Below are 18,289 nucleotides of genomic sequence, written 5' to 3' on the forward strand. Positions count from 1 at the left end.
TTCAGTAATTTACTCAAACACCCCTTGACTTTAATTAAAACTTATATTACTTTTTTTTAAACAAGAAACTAACTTTACAATTTAACTAACTAAGTTAGTTTATGATATTAGCTTTAGAATCTAATGAGACTAACCAGATTATTATAAAAATAAACTTTTAAATAGTAAAATTAATTAATTTAATTAATTAAACCATGAATCAATACCCATTTTTATAACAAATTAAATTTAAGATAAAGATTTTTCGACGATTATAACCGAGCGACTAACACAAGGATCCAAAGTTTCCAAAAATAGAAATATGAGCAATGCTTTCTAAATATGGAAAGTCATGAAAACGCGGTGCGTTACATAACGGAACTCGGAAAAGTTGTGATTGAAGCAAAAATTATCACAGGGACTAATATAGGTCACCATACTTTGATTTCAAGACTGAAGATGACACCTTCTGATAAAAGAATACCAGTGAAGATCTCTCGAAGACAATTCCCATTTTCACTGTGTTTTGCTATGACAATAAATAAAAGTCAAGGACAATCGTTGGAGCGTGTTGGTTTGTATCTTCCACGTCCAGTGTTTAGTAATGGCCAGCTCTATGTTGCTGTATCTAGGGTAAAAAGTAGGAATGGGTTGAAAGTTTTGATTTGTGATAAAGAAAAACGAGTTTGTACAACCACTACTAATGTAGTTTACAAAGAAGTTTTACAAAATCTATGATGATACTTACATCTTTCAAGCTGGTAACATCTGTTGGGTATAATGGAGGAACAGTTGTTAGGAAATGTTTGTTGAAAAGCAATAGAAGTTTCTGAAAGCATCTGATACTTGCTCTGCATGAAGCCTATCCTGAGAACGTATGCTGCGAAAAATGTTTATATCTGGTGTTGTAGTAACAAGTTCCCAGGTCTCATTTTTAATGAGAGCAATAAATTCATTGTTCATAACATTATTCTCTTAACATCTGTTCACTAATCCTTTTAACTTCTGTTGACTAACCTTTTTTAACATGGGTTGACTAACATCTGATACTTACCATCTATCAATGTGGCGAACTCTGTTGGAGATAATGGATGTCAGTTATTAGCAAACGTCTGTTGGAAAGCAACATAGGTTTTTAACAGTCGATAGACAACAGTGGTTTTATTATCAACATAATGGAATTCCTGTTGACTAAATCTATTGACCATTAGTTTAGATCAATTTTGTAAGTCTGCACTAATTATTTTTTACTTTCTATCAAAATGTGTTATGCACGATTTTCTAAAAATCACCCGTGTTTGCACACGGGTCTTACCACTAGTACATATAAAAAAAGAAAAGAGTTATGAGTTAGAAACTTGGTGGCTAGAAACTTGGTGAGTTCATATACGACTTCTTCATTGCATTTGTTAGAATATGCAGTGTAGGCTAGTGAAGGGTGGTCATGGGCTTATGTGGCTTCACGGCCACTAGTGAAACACCATCCCCATTTTGGTGAATGATGGTGGAGATCTCCACGAAGGCGACGAGACGGTGGAAGAGTAATTTAAGTGGATAATTAATAAAAAAGAAGGGTATAATAAACCACACCTCATGTTAGTAGAGGAGAAAAATGGTAGAAGGGGATGATGACGTGACGCTGAAGTGGAGAATAATTATAATAGTTCACTAGTAAACCACATCCGATAGTCTTATTGTTACATTCAGACACATCTCCTTTTCAAAATTTCAAGGGTTTAAATGAAGTTTGTTGTTACCTTGCTGTTACACTTTTTCCATCTATCATAGTATGTAAAAGTTCATTACATATATTTTGATGGGGCCTATCATAGATTAATTTTACTTATTTCTGTTCATAAAACACTATTTATATACATTAACCCATTATAAATTAACAACATTGTAGTGCATAGTTAGGTTATATTCTATGTTTAGGGAGGTTTTCAATTTTTTTTATATAATTACACTTTTAACCCAAAGCTACTTTGGTTTTTTTTTTTTTTTTTACTTTTAACCCAAAAGCTTTCTATCTTTGCCAATGTAACCACACAACTTTTTTACTTTTAACCTTGGTACCCTAAACTTTTCATAATTCGCAAAAATGTTTGTTTTACATTTTGTTCTAAATTTTGCAAGTTAACATGTCGCTACGTTTGTGTGTGGTTCAACATTTTTACGTTTGTTTTACGCTTCATTCTAAATTTTGCGAGTTAATATTACGCAACGTGTGTGTGTGGTTCAACGTTTTTATAGCCGTCTATTTTTTCCCGTTTGATAGGTTAATCGCGACACACGGGTCCTAATCGACTTAGTTATTATTTTCTATGTTTTATCTTTCGGTCTAATTTCTTTGCATTAACACGTCGCAACTTCAGTGTTGATGGTCATTGGCGGTGTTGTGGCATTGGTGCTATTTGTTATGGTTTTATGCACCCACCGCAACGCGGAGGGGCTTAATACTAGTTAATGTTTAATTATGAAAAAAACTTGAAATTAAAATGATATTGTATTAGGAAAAAAGACAGAACTAAAAACCATATAGCAAATAGCAAAAGTGAATAATATGAATATCACTAAATTATAGAGAAAAATGCAATTTGCGTCGTTGTGGTTTGTGTGAAACATCAACCTGAGCCCTAAATTCATTTTTTGGTTTTTTGAGCCCCTGAGCTTATGAATTCATAACACTTTGAGTCCCTCCGTCACACTTCCGTCTGTTTGACTGTTTGAGCCACGGGTAAGACCGTCTTTTGGCATATATTCATAACACTTTGCGTCCTTGTGGTATGAGTGAAACATCAACCTGAGCCCCTTCTTTTCTTGCTTTTTTGTTAAGAAATCATTGATTTAATAATTCAATTCAAATTAACTCTTTTTAAATAAATGCAATCTAATAATTAAATGGTTTCATTTTGGATCACATAAATGGAATATATAAAACATTATTCAATTTTATAAATAATTTTATTTCAACTTTGTATTAATTGCATTCATTTTTCAAACAGTTCAATTGTATAATTAATATAAACTTATATACTTGTTTAGAAATCATTAATTTAACAATTCAATTAACTACTCTTTAAATAAATGCAATCTAATAATTAAATGGTTTCATTTTGTATCATATAAATGGGATATATAACAAATATTCCATTTTATATATGCTACATTAGTACTGCAATTCTTTTACACCAACTAATTTTGAATTTATAAAAAAAACATGTTAAAAAAAGTAGTCATATGTATGTCTAATAACTATGTCTCAAAGTATGTCTATTTCATTTGATACTTGATACAAGACTTACAAATGTTTTACTTTCTTTTTATTTTATCCAATGTTTTACTTTCTTCAGTTTTCAGTAAAAATTTTATTAAAATAATGATAAAAGCCAAACTAAATGGTATATTTAAATGTATACTATATATAACAAATTATTAAAGCCTAAATTGTATATTAAATGTAAACTTTTATAAAGTGTCAACTGGAATTTAGAATTCAAGGTTAGCAGACTTGGAAACACTCGTTTTAAGCAAACAATATAAACATGTTAAGCAAACAATATAAACATGTTAAATTTTCATTGATTATTTACTTTTAGGTACGGCATGTAAAAAAATCTATTGTTCATGCGTCATGTTAACGAACGCCATAATTATATCACAGTCGGACAAAGTATTAAATGTTGTACTTAAATACTTTTAAACAAGTTCTATATTAAAACAAATATCATTTCATGGGACAAGAAACACATATTTAATAGTCAAAAGATTCATTTAATTTAATTTATTTTTGAATTTTGATATGAAAAATCTTAATCTCCATGCACGTACACATACACTTAATCTAGTTACATTTCTCACAATATAAGTTGGGTGGAGGGGGCATTGCAGATTAAATCAAACAACAGCAGAAATACCACTTCCGATTGATCATAAAAAATGGTGAGAAATTTGACGATATTCTTCTCGAAATTTTATGAATTTATAAGTTCAGGGGCTCAAAAAAGCAAAAAAAAAGAATTCAGGGACTTAAGTTGATGTTTCACTCATACCACAGGGACGCAAATTGCATTTTATTAAGGGTATAAAGGACATTTCACAATTTTTAAATAGTAAAACGGACGGAAGTGTGACGGAGGGACTCAAAGTGTTATGAATTCATAAGCTCAGGGGCTCAAAAAACCAAAAAATGAATTTAGGGGCTCAGGTTGATGTTTCACATATACCACAGGGACGCAAATTGCATTTTTTCTCTAAATTATATAAAGTGTACGTACTCTATGAAAATTATATGAACAAAAGAAAACATAAACACAACGTTGTGGAGATGGTGACCGTCGTGATGGTGTGACGGTGGTGACTCTTCGATCATCGCCCCTCTCTTTACCTTTTCCCTTTCTCTCTCTTCTTGTTCTTTATGTTTTGAAGCTTTTAAGAGCATTCACATCCAGCCCTCTATAATTATACATACATTTCACTAAAAAACAACTCCTATATCAATATATTTTCACTAAAAACAAATACTTTTTCTCTCTCCTTTCTAATTAAATAATATTTTTATACCTTTATCATTACATTTTTCTCTCTCATTCACTCACAACCACTTTCAATATATATTAAAAAATTATAGTGGGTGAACAGTGTCCCCCCAAATATACAGATGAACAATAACATTTTCTCTCTCCTCCACTCATAACCATTTTTTATACTCTTTATATTTTAAAAACCTCACACTCACAATTTAGTTCTTTAGAGCATTCACATCCAATCCACTAAAAATATACATACATTCCACTAAAAAACAACTCCTATATCAATATATTTTCACTAAAAACAAATATTTTTTCTCTTTCCTTTTCAATATATATTACATTTTCTCTCTCCTCCACTCACAACCACTTTCAATATATATTAAAAAAGTATAGGGGGTGAACAGTGTCCCCCCAAATATACAGATGAACAGTAACATTTTCTCTCTCATCCACTCACAACCACTTTTTATACTTCTTATATTTTAAAAACCCTCCACACAGATTTTGATGGTTTGAGCATTCTCATCCAAACCATCAAAATCTGTGTGGAGGGTTTTTAAAATATAAGAAGTATAAAAAGTGGTTGTGAGTGGATGAGAGAGAAAATGTTACTGTTCATCTGTATATTTGGGGGGACACTGTTCACCCCCTATACTTTTTTAATATATATTGAAAGTGGTTGTGAGTGGAGGAGAGAGAAAATGTAATATATATTGAAAAGGAGAGAGAAAAAATATTTGTTTTTAGTGGAAATATATTGATATAGGAGTTGTTTTTTAGTGGAATGTATGTATATTTTTAGTGGATTGGATGTGAATGCTCTTAGATGTGAATGCTCTAAGAAAGATAAGGTGAAAAGATAAAAGACACATGTTTTAAAGGGGGATTACCACCCAAATAAGCCAATAAAAACAAACCACGACCAAAATCATTGTTCATTCTTAGCATTCTCATCCAAACCATCAAAATCTGTGTGGAGGGTTTTTAAAATATAAGAAGTATAAAAAGTGGTTGTGAGTGGATGAGAGAGAAAATGTTACTGTTCATCTGTATATTTGGGGGGACACTGTTCACCCCCTATACTTTTTTAATATATATTGAAAGTGGTTGTGAGTGGAGGAGAGAGAAAATGTAATATATATTGAAAAGGAGAGAGAAAAAATATTTGTTTTTAGTGGAAATATATTGATATAGGAGTTGTTTTTTAGTGGAATGTATGTATATTTTTAGTGGATTGGATGTGAATGCTCTTAGATGTGAATGCTCTAAGAAAGATAAGGTGAAAAGATAAAAGACACATGTTTTAAAGGGGGATTACCACCCAAATAAGCCAATAAAAACAAACCACGACCAAAATCATTGTTCATTTCCATTGGTCTATTAATAGAGTTAGATTACTCATTTAAAAATGAGACACTTTATATTTTAGTAAAAAGGACGATACAAAAAGGTCTACTATAATTTTATTACTATAAAGAAGCAACAAATATAGGCATTAAGAGTTGTAACTTGTGCTTAGGGCATTTTAAAAAAAAAACAAAAAACTTGATTTTTTACTTTTAACTCAAAAGGTTTTTACCTTTTTCATTTTAACCCTACATAATTTATTTTTTTAACTTTAACCCAAAACTTTTCATTATTTGCAATTTAACTTCAAAACTTTTGTTACTTAGAGCATGTGTAGTGGTGGAACAAAATAATGCCCCCACCATGGGGCATTATTCGACACGTGTCATCCCAGTCAGCATGGGGCATTATTGCAAAAATGGTGTAGTGGGGCATTATTCCAATAACGCTCATATTATTTTTAATGAAAAAACAAAGCACACGAAATACAACCATTTTCAAAAGTTGTCAGACACATGTGGGTAAGTGATTGGTGGGTCAACAATTCCACAAACCAATTCAGCGTTTTAATTATAACGCCAACAACAAATTTTTCAAAAAAAAACGTCGGACAACGCCGGGTGTAATGGGGTGGGGGCGTTTTGGACCGTTTCTTTCAATTTTTTTTAAAAATACCGCCCCACTACGGGTGGTCTTATACTTTTCATCTTTCGCAAATTTTCGTTTTGCGTATAGTTCTAAATTTTTCAAGTTAATACGACGCAACGTGCATGTGTGGTTCAACGTTTTTACCTCTATTTTTCCATGTTTGACAGGTTCGTCGCAACACGCATATCCTAGGTCGAGTCAGTGTTGGTGGTCGATGACGGTTTTTGACACCGTTTTACTCCCCGCCGCAACGCGGGGTGTGCTTTGGGGGGTTTTCAAAGAAAAAATGGATATGCATATGGTTGTCGTAACGTTGGCTTTGGGGGTTTTCAAAAAAAATTGATTTTTTTTACCTTTTCCCAAAAAGTATTTCATAAATTACTTTTAACCCAAAACTATATGTTTGTTTACTTTTAACCCAAAACTTTTTATCTTTTGCAATCTATCATCATAACTTTTTTTACTTTCAACTTTGGTCCCTTATAGTTTTCATTTACGCAAATTTTTCGCTATATGCTTGGTTCTAAATTTTGTGACTTAACACATCGCAACGTGCGTCTTTTGTTTAACATTTTTACGTTTCGTTCTAAATTTTGCGAGTTAACATGACGCAACGTGTGTCTGTAGGTGAACGTTTTTACATCGTCTTTTTTCCCCATTTGACAGGTTAACATAACGTGCGGATCCTAGATCGACTTAGTTATAACTAAAGAATCCCCGCCGCATTGCGGCGGGTCTCAATCCTAGTTAATTATTAATTGATAAAATGAGTTAATGTTTTAGGCTAGAAAATTATGAAGAGACTTAACCACAAAGCGACTAGTGTCCCAAACATTTTGTTTTATTATAGAGTATGGTCTATAGAAATAGATTATTTTATTTGATCTTGATAGAAGTAAACACGTTTAGTATCAGTTTGGGTAATCGAGTAAAAGATTATCTAGTATGATCCTAGAATCAAAAAATGTAACAGATTTTAAAATTAATCTAACTAGTGGTTTCACGGCCCGCGCGTTGCGCGGGAAATTCCTCGCGCAATGCATTTTGGTTAATTGACCCACCCCCATTGCTGAGTCTTCAACATTTCTTTCACTTTGTGGGTGTTTCTCTTCTCGGTTTCGGCTTTTTTTGCCTCACAATAAGCTAGTTTTATCTCGTTTTCATAAAGCTCTTTGAGCCGCCCAATTTCTGTTTCCAAATTCCGATGCTCGGATTTCTGTGAACTTAGATCGTTATTCTTTTTCTCAGACTTAAGAGCTTCAACTTTCGCTTGTTTGGTTTTTAAAGTTTTCGACATTTCATCAGCTCGTTTTTCTCCGATTCCGCTCTAGCTCTCTCTTTTTGAAGATCCTGTGTTAGCTTTTTCTTTTCGTTTTCAGAAAAAAAATTCCACTTAGCAAGGTTATTCATTTTTGATAATATTAGAATAGAATAATAAAAGTAACACTGCCGAGCACCATAAGTACAACACAATGATAGAGAACGACTAACTGATGGTATAATATTTTAGTCCACTTTCTACTTATTCCACAGCATATAAAAATACCAGTGACTAAATCTTGTGCAGGTCCATTAATCACATACAATTGGCAACACTATAGCAGCTATAACAATTAATTTTGCAAGTTTTCAGTAAAAGCAAACTCATAGCTACAAAATTCACATATTACTTATTAGTATTGTATTGTATTGCACCCTTTTTATATATTTCCTACTTTGAGCCAGTTAGAAAGGCATTTTATAACGATAGTGGTTTACCACTCAAGAACTGAACATAAATGATTCCATACATATAAGGGGGACAATCGAATTACTACGACCAAAGCACGCCTACATTAGAGAGCTGAGTGATCTTGTCGGAAGCTCTATTCGCCACGTACAATCCTAAATCCAAATTTCAAATGCAATTCAATCAGTTTCCATCAGTTTGTAGATTAAAAGAAGAACCCGGACAAATATACCTGTGCTGGTATGAGAATCGGCTCTAAGAATGGCGCCGATGAGCTGAAAGTAATACTAAATCAAACCCTCGAAATTGATGATAGATAACCTGTTTTGCGAGACATCATAGTCTCATAGATCTGGCCTTTGATGGCCATAAGAAGAGGCCTTTGAGGATCGTTGCCGCTGTAAGCATTCAAGTCCTCCTCGGAAATCTGGTCGAGCTGAACCAGTGGCGGTAAGTGAACCCCTGCTCAAAACCGTAGCCACTGTTGCACCTCTTCTTCTCGGTGGACCTGAAGCACCTCGAAACGACCACCGCCTTCATGCTTCACCAGACCTGAAGCACACTGAAACGAACATTGCCATCTTGCCTCTCTCTCACCTTTACTATGTGTGCAGTATTTTGGAAATGAAGATGAGAGAGAAGTGTCACTGCTTCTTTTTTCTTCTCTCTTTTATGAATGTCTCAAGAAGTAGAACAAAAACCAATAAATTTAATATGCACCCTACACAAAGCAACAAACGCAACATTCAATCATTAACAAAGGGAACAGTAAGACAACATAAAAAATCCAAAAAACAGTTTTCATAGTAATCGTTATGTCGTTTATGAATTGATACACGTACACGAAACACAAACACACTACTCTATGCTGATAGAACTCACTAATAGCAAATCAAACGTCCTTTATAATCAATATAAGTAAGAATCCATACATATAGAGTTGAGTAGTTGACAATTGTGTCTTTGGCAACATCACATTTTCTACATAGTAAAGCCCTGTCTTCAAGACAAAAGAAGTACCCAGCAGTTTCCATCAAAATTAGACAATGTCATGCATTTGACAACTAATATTAACAGATGACACTTGAAGCAACCAACACTATGCAAACTTCACAGGTACAACAATGATTCGTATTAAAATTGTGTTAGTAACAGTAATGTAAAAGAAAGACGTGTCTTGTACTAAAAAAGAAAACCGGAGGCAAAAAACCCTAGGATTAAAGCAAAGAGGCAAAACAGAATCGAAGGATTAAATGTTACCAAACATATCTCCTTCCTAATCGTCGGTACGTTCAAAACCCTAAACTATAGGTGACGAGAACGTCTTCCCTTGTTTTGACCGTCACCGCCGACCGTCTATTTGTTCTGAACGACCATCATTTGACACCATTGATCGCCTGAAACTTAATCTACATCGTCTCCTTCATCACCTTCGAGTCATTAACCCTAGCCGCCGACTGTAAGGTCTCAATTGCACCACCACTGTTAGGGCTTGATTGTTTAGAGAGAGAACTAAAGAGAGAAGATTTTTCCAACAACAAGCTAACTTCTGTTAGTTAGCTTCCCGCCCATTTTATTAACAAGCTTTCAATACTTTGGGTTCTTACACAAATGGTCCTTTTACTAGTATCTATTACAATTCTAACACCTAATACTTCTAACAGCTTATAACTACCACAATACAACTTTTATTTATTACATTTTAAGTCCCTGAACTATTATTGTCATATCAATACTCCCCTTCCCAAGGTAGACCTTGTCCTCAAGGGCACATTAAAGCTCAAAATCAGGGAATCGAAGTAAAAACTCATGTTTGTTCTCCCACGTAGCTTGTAAAGCAGTTTGGCCTTCCCAATGTACTAGCACTTGAGCTACAGCTTTCTTTCCTTGCCTTATCATCCTGTGATCCAACACCTTCAATGGTTTAAAAGAGAATCTTGCAGCCTTGGGTAAAGGTGTCACCTTTGTGGGAGGACCTTGAGCAGACTTAAGCAGCGACACATGAAAGATTGGATGTAATTGTGACTCCTCAGGTAAATCCAATTTATAAGCAGCCTCTCCTATCTTCTGTACAACCAAGAATGGGCCATAATACTTTGGAGAGATTTTAGTAAAGGCTGCACCTCGAAGAGAAGACTGCACATATGGTCTTAATTTCAAATAAACCCAAGCACCAGGAGCAAAGGACCTGTCTGATCTGTGCTTATCAGCCTGTTGCTTCATTCTATTCTGAGACATCTGCAAAGTTGTTCTCAATATGGTCAGGGCTTCTTCTCTAGAACACATCTCATCATCTAGACTGGCCACAGAAGTATCTTTGTGAATGTAAGGCACATGAAGGGGTGGAGCAAACCCATAGAGAGCTTCAAAAGGAGTCTTCTTGATAGATGAATGGTAATTGGTGTTGTACCACCATTCCGCCAATGATAACCAGTGATACCATGAGTTAGCATAGTGCAAGACCATACACCTTAGATAAGTTTCCAAGCACCTGTTAACAACTTCTGTTTGGCCATCACTTTGTGGATGGTATGCAGTAGACATGGCCAGTTCAATGCCCTGCAACTTAGTAAATTCTTGCCAAAATCTGCTTAGAAAGATGGAGTCCCTGTCAGACACAATGGTAGTGGGCCACCCATGTAACTTATACACATTGTCAATAAAGGCTTGTGCAACTGAAGTAGCTGAAATAGGATGGGTCATGCCAATGAAATGAGCATATTTTGTCAATCTGTCAACAACAACAAAAATGACATTTTTGCCCTTGGAAGTGGGCAATCCTGTAATAAAATCCATGCTTATATCAGAGAAGATACAAGTAGGAATAGGGAGAGGTTGTAGCAGCCCAGGGTAGGCTGCAGTCTCATACTTAGCTTGTAAGCAGACATGACAATGTCTGATAAAATTTCTGACCCCCTTGGCTTGCCCTTTCCAATAGAATAACCCTTTTAATCTTTGTAGGGTAGCTTGAATTCCAGAATGACCTCCCATGGATGAATCATGGCAAAGCTGAATAATCTCTTTCCTTAACTGAAGGTCATTGCCCACTACCAATACATTCTTTCTTTTCAACAAAACCCCATCCCAAGTATAATGACCATCTTGCCCTTGAGCCTCACATTTTTGAATCAATTGTTGTAAGTTGATATCATGTTGCCAAGAGTTCTTAATCTTTTGAAGCAACAGTGGCTCAAAAGATGACACAGCTAATTCAAATAAAGCTGAAGAACTCTGCAGTCTAGACAAGGCATCAGCAGCCACATTTTCTATGCCTTTTTTGTATTGTATCTCAAAATCATAATGCATCAACTTCACCATCCAAGAGTGTTGTAATGGTGTAGTGATTTTCTGATCTAATAGATGTTTGAGGCTCTTTTGATCAGTTTTTATAATAAAATGACCACTGATGAGGTAATAATGCCACTGTTTGACTGCTAACAAAATGGCTAATAGTTCTCTATCATAGACAGATAGTACCTGTTGCCTTGGAGGTAATGCCTTACTGATAAAAGCTAAAGGATGATGATCTTGCATTAAGACTGCTCCAACTCCCAAAGCTGAAGCATCAGTCTCCACTATAAAAGTCTTGTTTAGATCTGGTAGGGCCAACACAGGAGCTGAACTTAGAGCCTTCTTAAGTTGGTCAAAAGAATTCTGTGCAATTTCAGACCATCCAAATGCATCTTTCTTTAAAAGATCAGTAAGTGGCTTAGCCACAATCCCATAAGATCTAATGAATCTTCTGTAATACCCTGAGAGACCCAAAAATCCCCTCAGTTGTTTGACATTGTTAGGGACTGGCCATGAAACCACTGCTTCAATTTTAGAAGGGTCAGTAGCTACCCCTTCTTTGTCTATTATGTGGCCCAAATATTCTACCTTTGCCCCACCAAAGCTACATTTTGAAAGTTTAGCAAACAACTGAGCCTTCCTCAGTGTTTCTAAAACTTGTTGCAAGTGTTGTATATGTTGATCAATATCTTGACTGTAAACCAAGATATCATCAAAAAATACAAGGACAAATTTTCTCAGAAATGGTTTAAAAGTGTGGTTCATCAAAGCTTGAAATGTAGCTGGTGCATTAGTCAAGCCAAAGGGCATGACTAAGAACTCAAATAAGCCTTGGTAAGTTCTAAACGCTGTCTTATGAATGTCAGACTCAAACATTCTGATTTGATGGTAACCAGACCTCAAATCCAACTTTGAAAAAATAGTAGCCCCACCCAATTCTTCTAACAGTTCGTCTATTAAAGGAATGGGAAACCTGTTTTTGACTGTTGCATCATTGAGTTGCCTATAATCGATGCACATCCTCCAAGAGCCATCCTTCTTCTTTACTAATACCACTGGTGCAGCAAATGAACTCTTGCTGCTCCTTATCACCCCAGTATCCAACAATTCTTGGGTCATCTTTTCAATCACATCTTTTTGAATAGCTTGGTATCTATAGGATCTGAGGTTAATTGGTTTGTCCCCATTATTAAGGACAATTTGATGATCACATGGTCTTTTAGGTGGTAATGTGGAAGGAACTTGAAACACATCATCATAATCATCCAACAACTGTTTTAATTTGTCATTTTGTATGGGTTCAGACACCTTAGACTCAAAAGTGTCATTGTTCTCATCTTGTTTAAGCTGCAAATTAAAGATTTGTGACTGAATTACCCCTGGCCCTCCACTGAGCAAATGGGACATCTTTTCAGTAGAACAAAGTTGGACACCATTTGTTTCTGTGCCCTTCAATGTATAGGTCTTGTCTTGAACCACAAATTGCATAGTCATTTCTGCAAAATTCCACACAATATCTCCCAACAAGGACAGCCATTCTATTCCTAACACCATGTCATAGTTGTCTAAGGGAATGACCAACATGTCTGCCTTAAACCAATTTCCTTGCATCATCCATTTGAACCCACTACATCTTTGACCACATTCCAACTGATGTCCATTAGCCACTGTCACCTTCATAGAATTAACTGGTTGTAAGAGACATTGCAGCTTGGCTACCAACTTAAGACTGATGAAATTGTGGGTAGATCCTGAGTCTATTAGAATAAACAGCCTTCTAGTACCAATGTACCCCACAATCTTCATTGTTGAATAGGAGGTCACCCCTGTAATTGCATGTATTGAAATATGTGGTATTTCTTCATTGACCACAGTTTCTTCCCCATCATCACCCTGCTCCTCTTCATTAATCAGCTCAATACAAAACAGTTGTTTATTTTTGCAATTGTGAGAGGGTGTAAACTTCTCATTACACCAGAAACACTCTCCCTTCTCCCTTTTCTCAGCCATTTCTTTAGTGGTAAGCCGTCTTGTGGTTTTTACTGGTTGTGAATTGAGTGGTTTAGGTAATAGTGGTAAAGAGTTGGCATTAGTTGGTGGTTTAAAAGTACTGGTGGTAGGTTTGGTGTAAGAAGAAGTGTTGGTTTGGTTATGAAATTTCTTGTAAAAGGTGTTACCAAACAAAGTGTTGTGTATGTTATCTTGCTGTTTTGCAACAACATAGGCTTCCCTTAAGGTTCTTGGTTTAAAGGCTTTAACCAAGCATCTTATCTCCATTTTTAACCCACCCACAAAGAGACTAACAGCCTGATCTACTGACAGACTTGTCTTATTAAGAAGAGCATCAAAAGCATCACAATAATCTTGAATACTACCTGTCTGCTGTAAGTTCTTCAGTTCTTCTAGAGCGTCTTCAAACAGGTTGACAGAGAATCTTGCCTCAGCAGATCTTCTATAATCATCCCAACTAATAGTGTCAATAGTTAGATTATTGCTCCTCAAATACCCCTGGTGCCATAGTAAGGCCTTTCCTTCCAAATTCACCACTGCATATCTCAATTTCATATTCTCAGGGGTATGATCAATTTCAAAGAAGTGATTACTCTTATAAATCCAGCCTTCTACATCATCACCATTGAACTTAGGAAAGTCTAGCTTTCCTAATCTTGATAACCTTTGTTCTTGAGGGCCTGTATTAGCAATTACCCCCTATTGGCCTCCAAACTTGTGATTTTGTCTAAAACTGATTGCAGTTGCAATTGTATCTGCATGACTGCAGCCTTATTTTCTTCTGCACTGGTAGCCACCGTCTGCATGTTTTCATTAATCAATTGGGAATTTGCTTGCAAATCTTGCACAATAATCTCCATTTTACCAATCGCCAATTGACTATCTTTCAACTGTTTCTCCATTTCTTGTTGCCGAGTATTCGCCATTAGCAAAGTATTACAGAAAATTGAAATCGGAACAATCGATTTCGTCGAATCGGAAATGAAGCGGACCCAAGTGAAGGTGAATCAATCGATACAATGATCGATTCACAGAAATGAATTGAACGGATGTGATGAACAGGTCACCGGAGCTTGATCGGAACAAGCTCTGATACCAATGTTAGGGCTTGATTGTTTAGAGAGAGAACTAAAGAGAGAAGATTTTTCCAACAACAAGCTAACTTCCGTTAGTTAGCTTCCCGCCCATTTTATTAACAACCTTTCAATACTTTGGGTTCTTACACAAATGGTCCTTTTACTAGTATCTATTACAATTCTAACACCTAATACTTCTAACAGCTTATAACTACCACAATACAACTTTTATTTATTACATTTTAAGTCCCTGAACTATTATTGTCATATCAACCACCGCCTTGTAATCAGATAAACGATAGTCACCATGAGCTTCACGGTTGACGCGCCAACACAGTCGGCGTAACCCCCCTGGAGTTCCCTTTTCTATGGTCGGCTCCCTCTTTCTGTACCTAGGGCGGCGACGTTTGGCCGCAGGTAACCAACTCACGGCATCTGTGTCCTGCAACAGCGGTTGAGGGTTTTATATGGTGGGCTTGTATAATTTACAAAAATAACCTTTTACTGTTCAATTCAATCGTTTATTAATATATAGGTAAATACACGGTCTAGTTCCAAAAAAACTACTGGATTAGGTGAGTTTTTCGATTTCAATTTTAGTTTTTAACACCTATTGTCCTCTCTTGTGTTGTTTACTTATGTGGACTTCAATTACTAAAATTTATTGATCACCTAGTTTTTCTTGACGTCGCTAGTTACGGCGAAATCAAGCAAATAATAATGTAAAACAAACGTGATTTGAAAATAAAGCATGTTGTTTAGAAAGTCAAACCAATAGGACGGTTTAGTTTATCATCGTACCGTTTTATGATAACAAATAATACTTTTTTAGAGTACAACTTCGTTTTCAACAAAACTTATAACAGAATGTTGAGGAAAAAAATCAAGAACAACTACGTACATGGGTTTTTAAAAAAAGTTATAAACGTAAATTATTAAAGAAGTATCAGATTTTCGATAAATTAATATATGTTCTAAAAAAGAATTATTAAGAAAATGGTAAAAGAAATATATGGTTTTAAAATAGGGAAAAATTGAAAAAATGTTATTAAAAGTAAATATAATAATAAACTATTATAAATATATTAAATAAAAAATAATAAAAAGCCATATATTATTATAAAAATAAAATTACTATTCATTATCATTTATCAACTTTTTTATTATAGAGTATGATCTATAGAAATAGATTATCTTATTTGATCTTGATACAAGTAAACACGTTTAGTATCAGTTTGGGTAATCGAGTGAAAGATTATCAAGTATGATCCTAGTATCAAAAAATGTAACAGATTTTAAAATTAATCTAATACACGGTACAATTCCAAAAAACCGACTGGAATAAGTGAGTTTTTCGGTTTCAATTTTAGTTTTTGACACCTATTGTCCTCCCTTGTGTTGTTTACTTATGTGGACTTCAGTTACTAAAATTTATTGATCAACTATTTTTTCTTGACGTCGCGTGTTGCAGCGAAACCGAGCAAATGATAATGTAAAACAAACGTGATTTGAAAATAAAGCATGTTGTTTAGAAAGTAAAACCAATAGGACGGTTTACTTTATCATCGTACCGTTTTATGATACCAAATAAAAACTTTTTTTTGGAGTACAACTTCGTTTTCAATAAAACTTATAAAGAAATATCGAGAAAAAAAAAATCAAGAACAACTACGTATATGAGTTTTTAAAAAAAGTTATAAACGTAAATTATTAAGGAAGTATCAAATTATCGATAAATTAATATATGTTCTAAAAGAGAATTATTAAAAAATGGTGAAGGATATATATGGTTTTAAAAAAGGGAAAAAGATTAAAAAATGTTATTAAAAGTAAATATAATAATAAACTATTATAAATATATTAAATAAAAGTATAATAAAAAGCTATATATATTATTATAAAAATAAAGTTACTATTCATCGTTATTTATATAATTATGAGGGACATGCGCATAGAAAGTAAAAATTCACTATTTTAATAGAACTCAACTCGGTACTAAGGCTGTGGGGTGTGGGTGTGTGGTTTGGGGAGACCCACCAACCCCCCCTCTTCGGTTTCGGTGGGCTCGGGGAATTCTCCCCCTTCACCCCGAGTGCATTCTCTCTCTCTCTCTCTCTCTCTCTTTCTCTTGTGCTGATTGGTTCGGTGAAGGGAAGGCACCACCCCTTGATGAGATGGAGAGAAAGGTGGTGTGAGGTGAGATGATGTGGAGGATGGAGGTGATCGGTGGTGGAGAGCAACCACACCTCACGGCCTAATTAAAATTTGGACGAACACTAGATAGGGTGTACTCTCATCTTTTTTTTTAATATTTATTTTGTTGTTTATTAGGGTTCTAATACTAGTATATTTATTATTTTTTGTTATATAAATAAGGGTTTACTTCATAGAAAAGTTATGTTACGAGATAACTTCTAGATTTATTAATCATCTCGTCATAATCAACAATATGAATTGAGCTCAACACTTTCAAAAGCAAATACTTGACTCCAATTCTCCAAATGTAAAGATTTACCTATAAAGTTTGGATGCATTAAGGTTGTAGTTCATGAAATAAAATAAACATGTACATAGTTTTGCCTTTTTACATATGAAATATAGGAAACACACAAACCTTTAGTAGGTTAATTGTTAACCAAGGTGTGGACGATCTAAAAATTTGTAACAAAACACTACTCAACTTAGCTATAATCATCACCGGCCAATCTTTTAGTCAAGAGGCCATACTTGGTAAGACAATATGTTCTTCTAGCTCATGACGATATATAAATACTATTATTTATACTGTAGTTGTATGATAAGCAGCTACCATAGCATTTGTGACTAGTTTCTTCTCCTTGGTTGCCGGATCTTGTAACATCAACACCTTATCTTTGTCTCTAACACCAACCATGTGTAGATATTCTTCGTCTTCTCTCTCTTTCCCTTTGAACAATACTCTTTGCTCTTTTGGGTCCAAGCTAGTCACCATTGATAATATCATCTTTAATTCTCCTGTAAAACCGAAAAGGGTATTCAAATTAATGATGATTAACTTAAAAATCGACTAGGGAACCCGGCCATCAAGAAGCCATTGTTAGAAACATAAATCCAAAACTAATGATAGTGATAGATATAGATGACTCACCAAAAGTAGAAGTGGCTTGAATAGATATGTCATGCCACTTTGAACCACTGACGACTCTAACCACGATAACCCCTTCCATGCTTTGCTCTTTGATCTCCCTCTTTTGAACAAGCATTCCACCAGGTCGTAACTCCCATTTAACTTCTGCATCAATGGTCGTATTACATTGTTGGAGACTAACTCTGTTTCTCTTACTATTGTTATTGTTATTGTCATTGATCTTGCCAAATCGTAATTTCGAAAAACTTCTAGACAATTTTATTGACTTAAACTTTATGATCATCATCTTTTGTTTGATGTCTTTCTTTCTGTTTATGCTTGTGGAAGGGAATGGTGAGAAGTTGGTAGTTATATACTAGTCTTGAAGTTGAATATAATAAGGGCAAACATTGGGGTTAAATATGATATTGGAGGATTGTCCTTTTCATCTTTTTTTATGTTTATTGATAGGCATTAAGCACATGGGCCGGGTTGTGAAGGGTTGCTTAATTGGCGGCATCAAACATTTTAATTGTACATGTAAATATATATAAAAATACTAGATTAGTTC

General features: G+C 34.6%; 1 protein-coding gene and 1 long non-coding RNA gene across 2 annotated transcripts; both read right to left on the reverse strand.

Annotated features, from left to right (window-relative positions):
* Window positions 1-8,002: 8,002 nt before the first annotated feature.
* LOC110909533 lies at window positions 8,003-9,714 on the reverse strand. The gene is made up of 3 exons (XR_002575428.2): window positions 9,496-9,714; window positions 8,468-8,956; window positions 8,003-8,390 (listed from the first exon to the last, which is right to left on the reverse strand). It is a non-coding gene; the product is annotated as an uncharacterized LOC110909533 (long non-coding RNA).
* Window positions 9,715-17,169: 7,455 nt separating this feature from the next.
* On the reverse strand, window positions 17,170-18,076 carry LOC110909534 (BAG family molecular chaperone regulator 2). Its single transcript, XM_022154440.2, has 2 exons — window positions 17,740-18,076; window positions 17,170-17,606 (listed from the first exon to the last, which is right to left on the reverse strand). The coding sequence occupies exons 1-2, from the start codon at window positions 18,023-18,025 to the stop codon at window positions 17,392-17,394; spliced, it is 501 nt and encodes a 166-aa protein (XP_022010132.1). The 5' UTR covers window positions 18,026-18,076; the 3' UTR covers window positions 17,170-17,391.
* Between the last annotated feature and the right edge of the window lie 213 nt (window positions 18,077-18,289).

The sequence above is a fragment of the Helianthus annuus genome, chromosome 15, assembly GCF_002127325.2.
Source record: "Helianthus annuus cultivar XRQ/B chromosome 15, HanXRQr2.0-SUNRISE, whole genome shotgun sequence".
In the NCBI taxonomy this organism is placed as follows: Eukaryota; Viridiplantae; Streptophyta; class Magnoliopsida; order Asterales; family Asteraceae; genus Helianthus; species Helianthus annuus.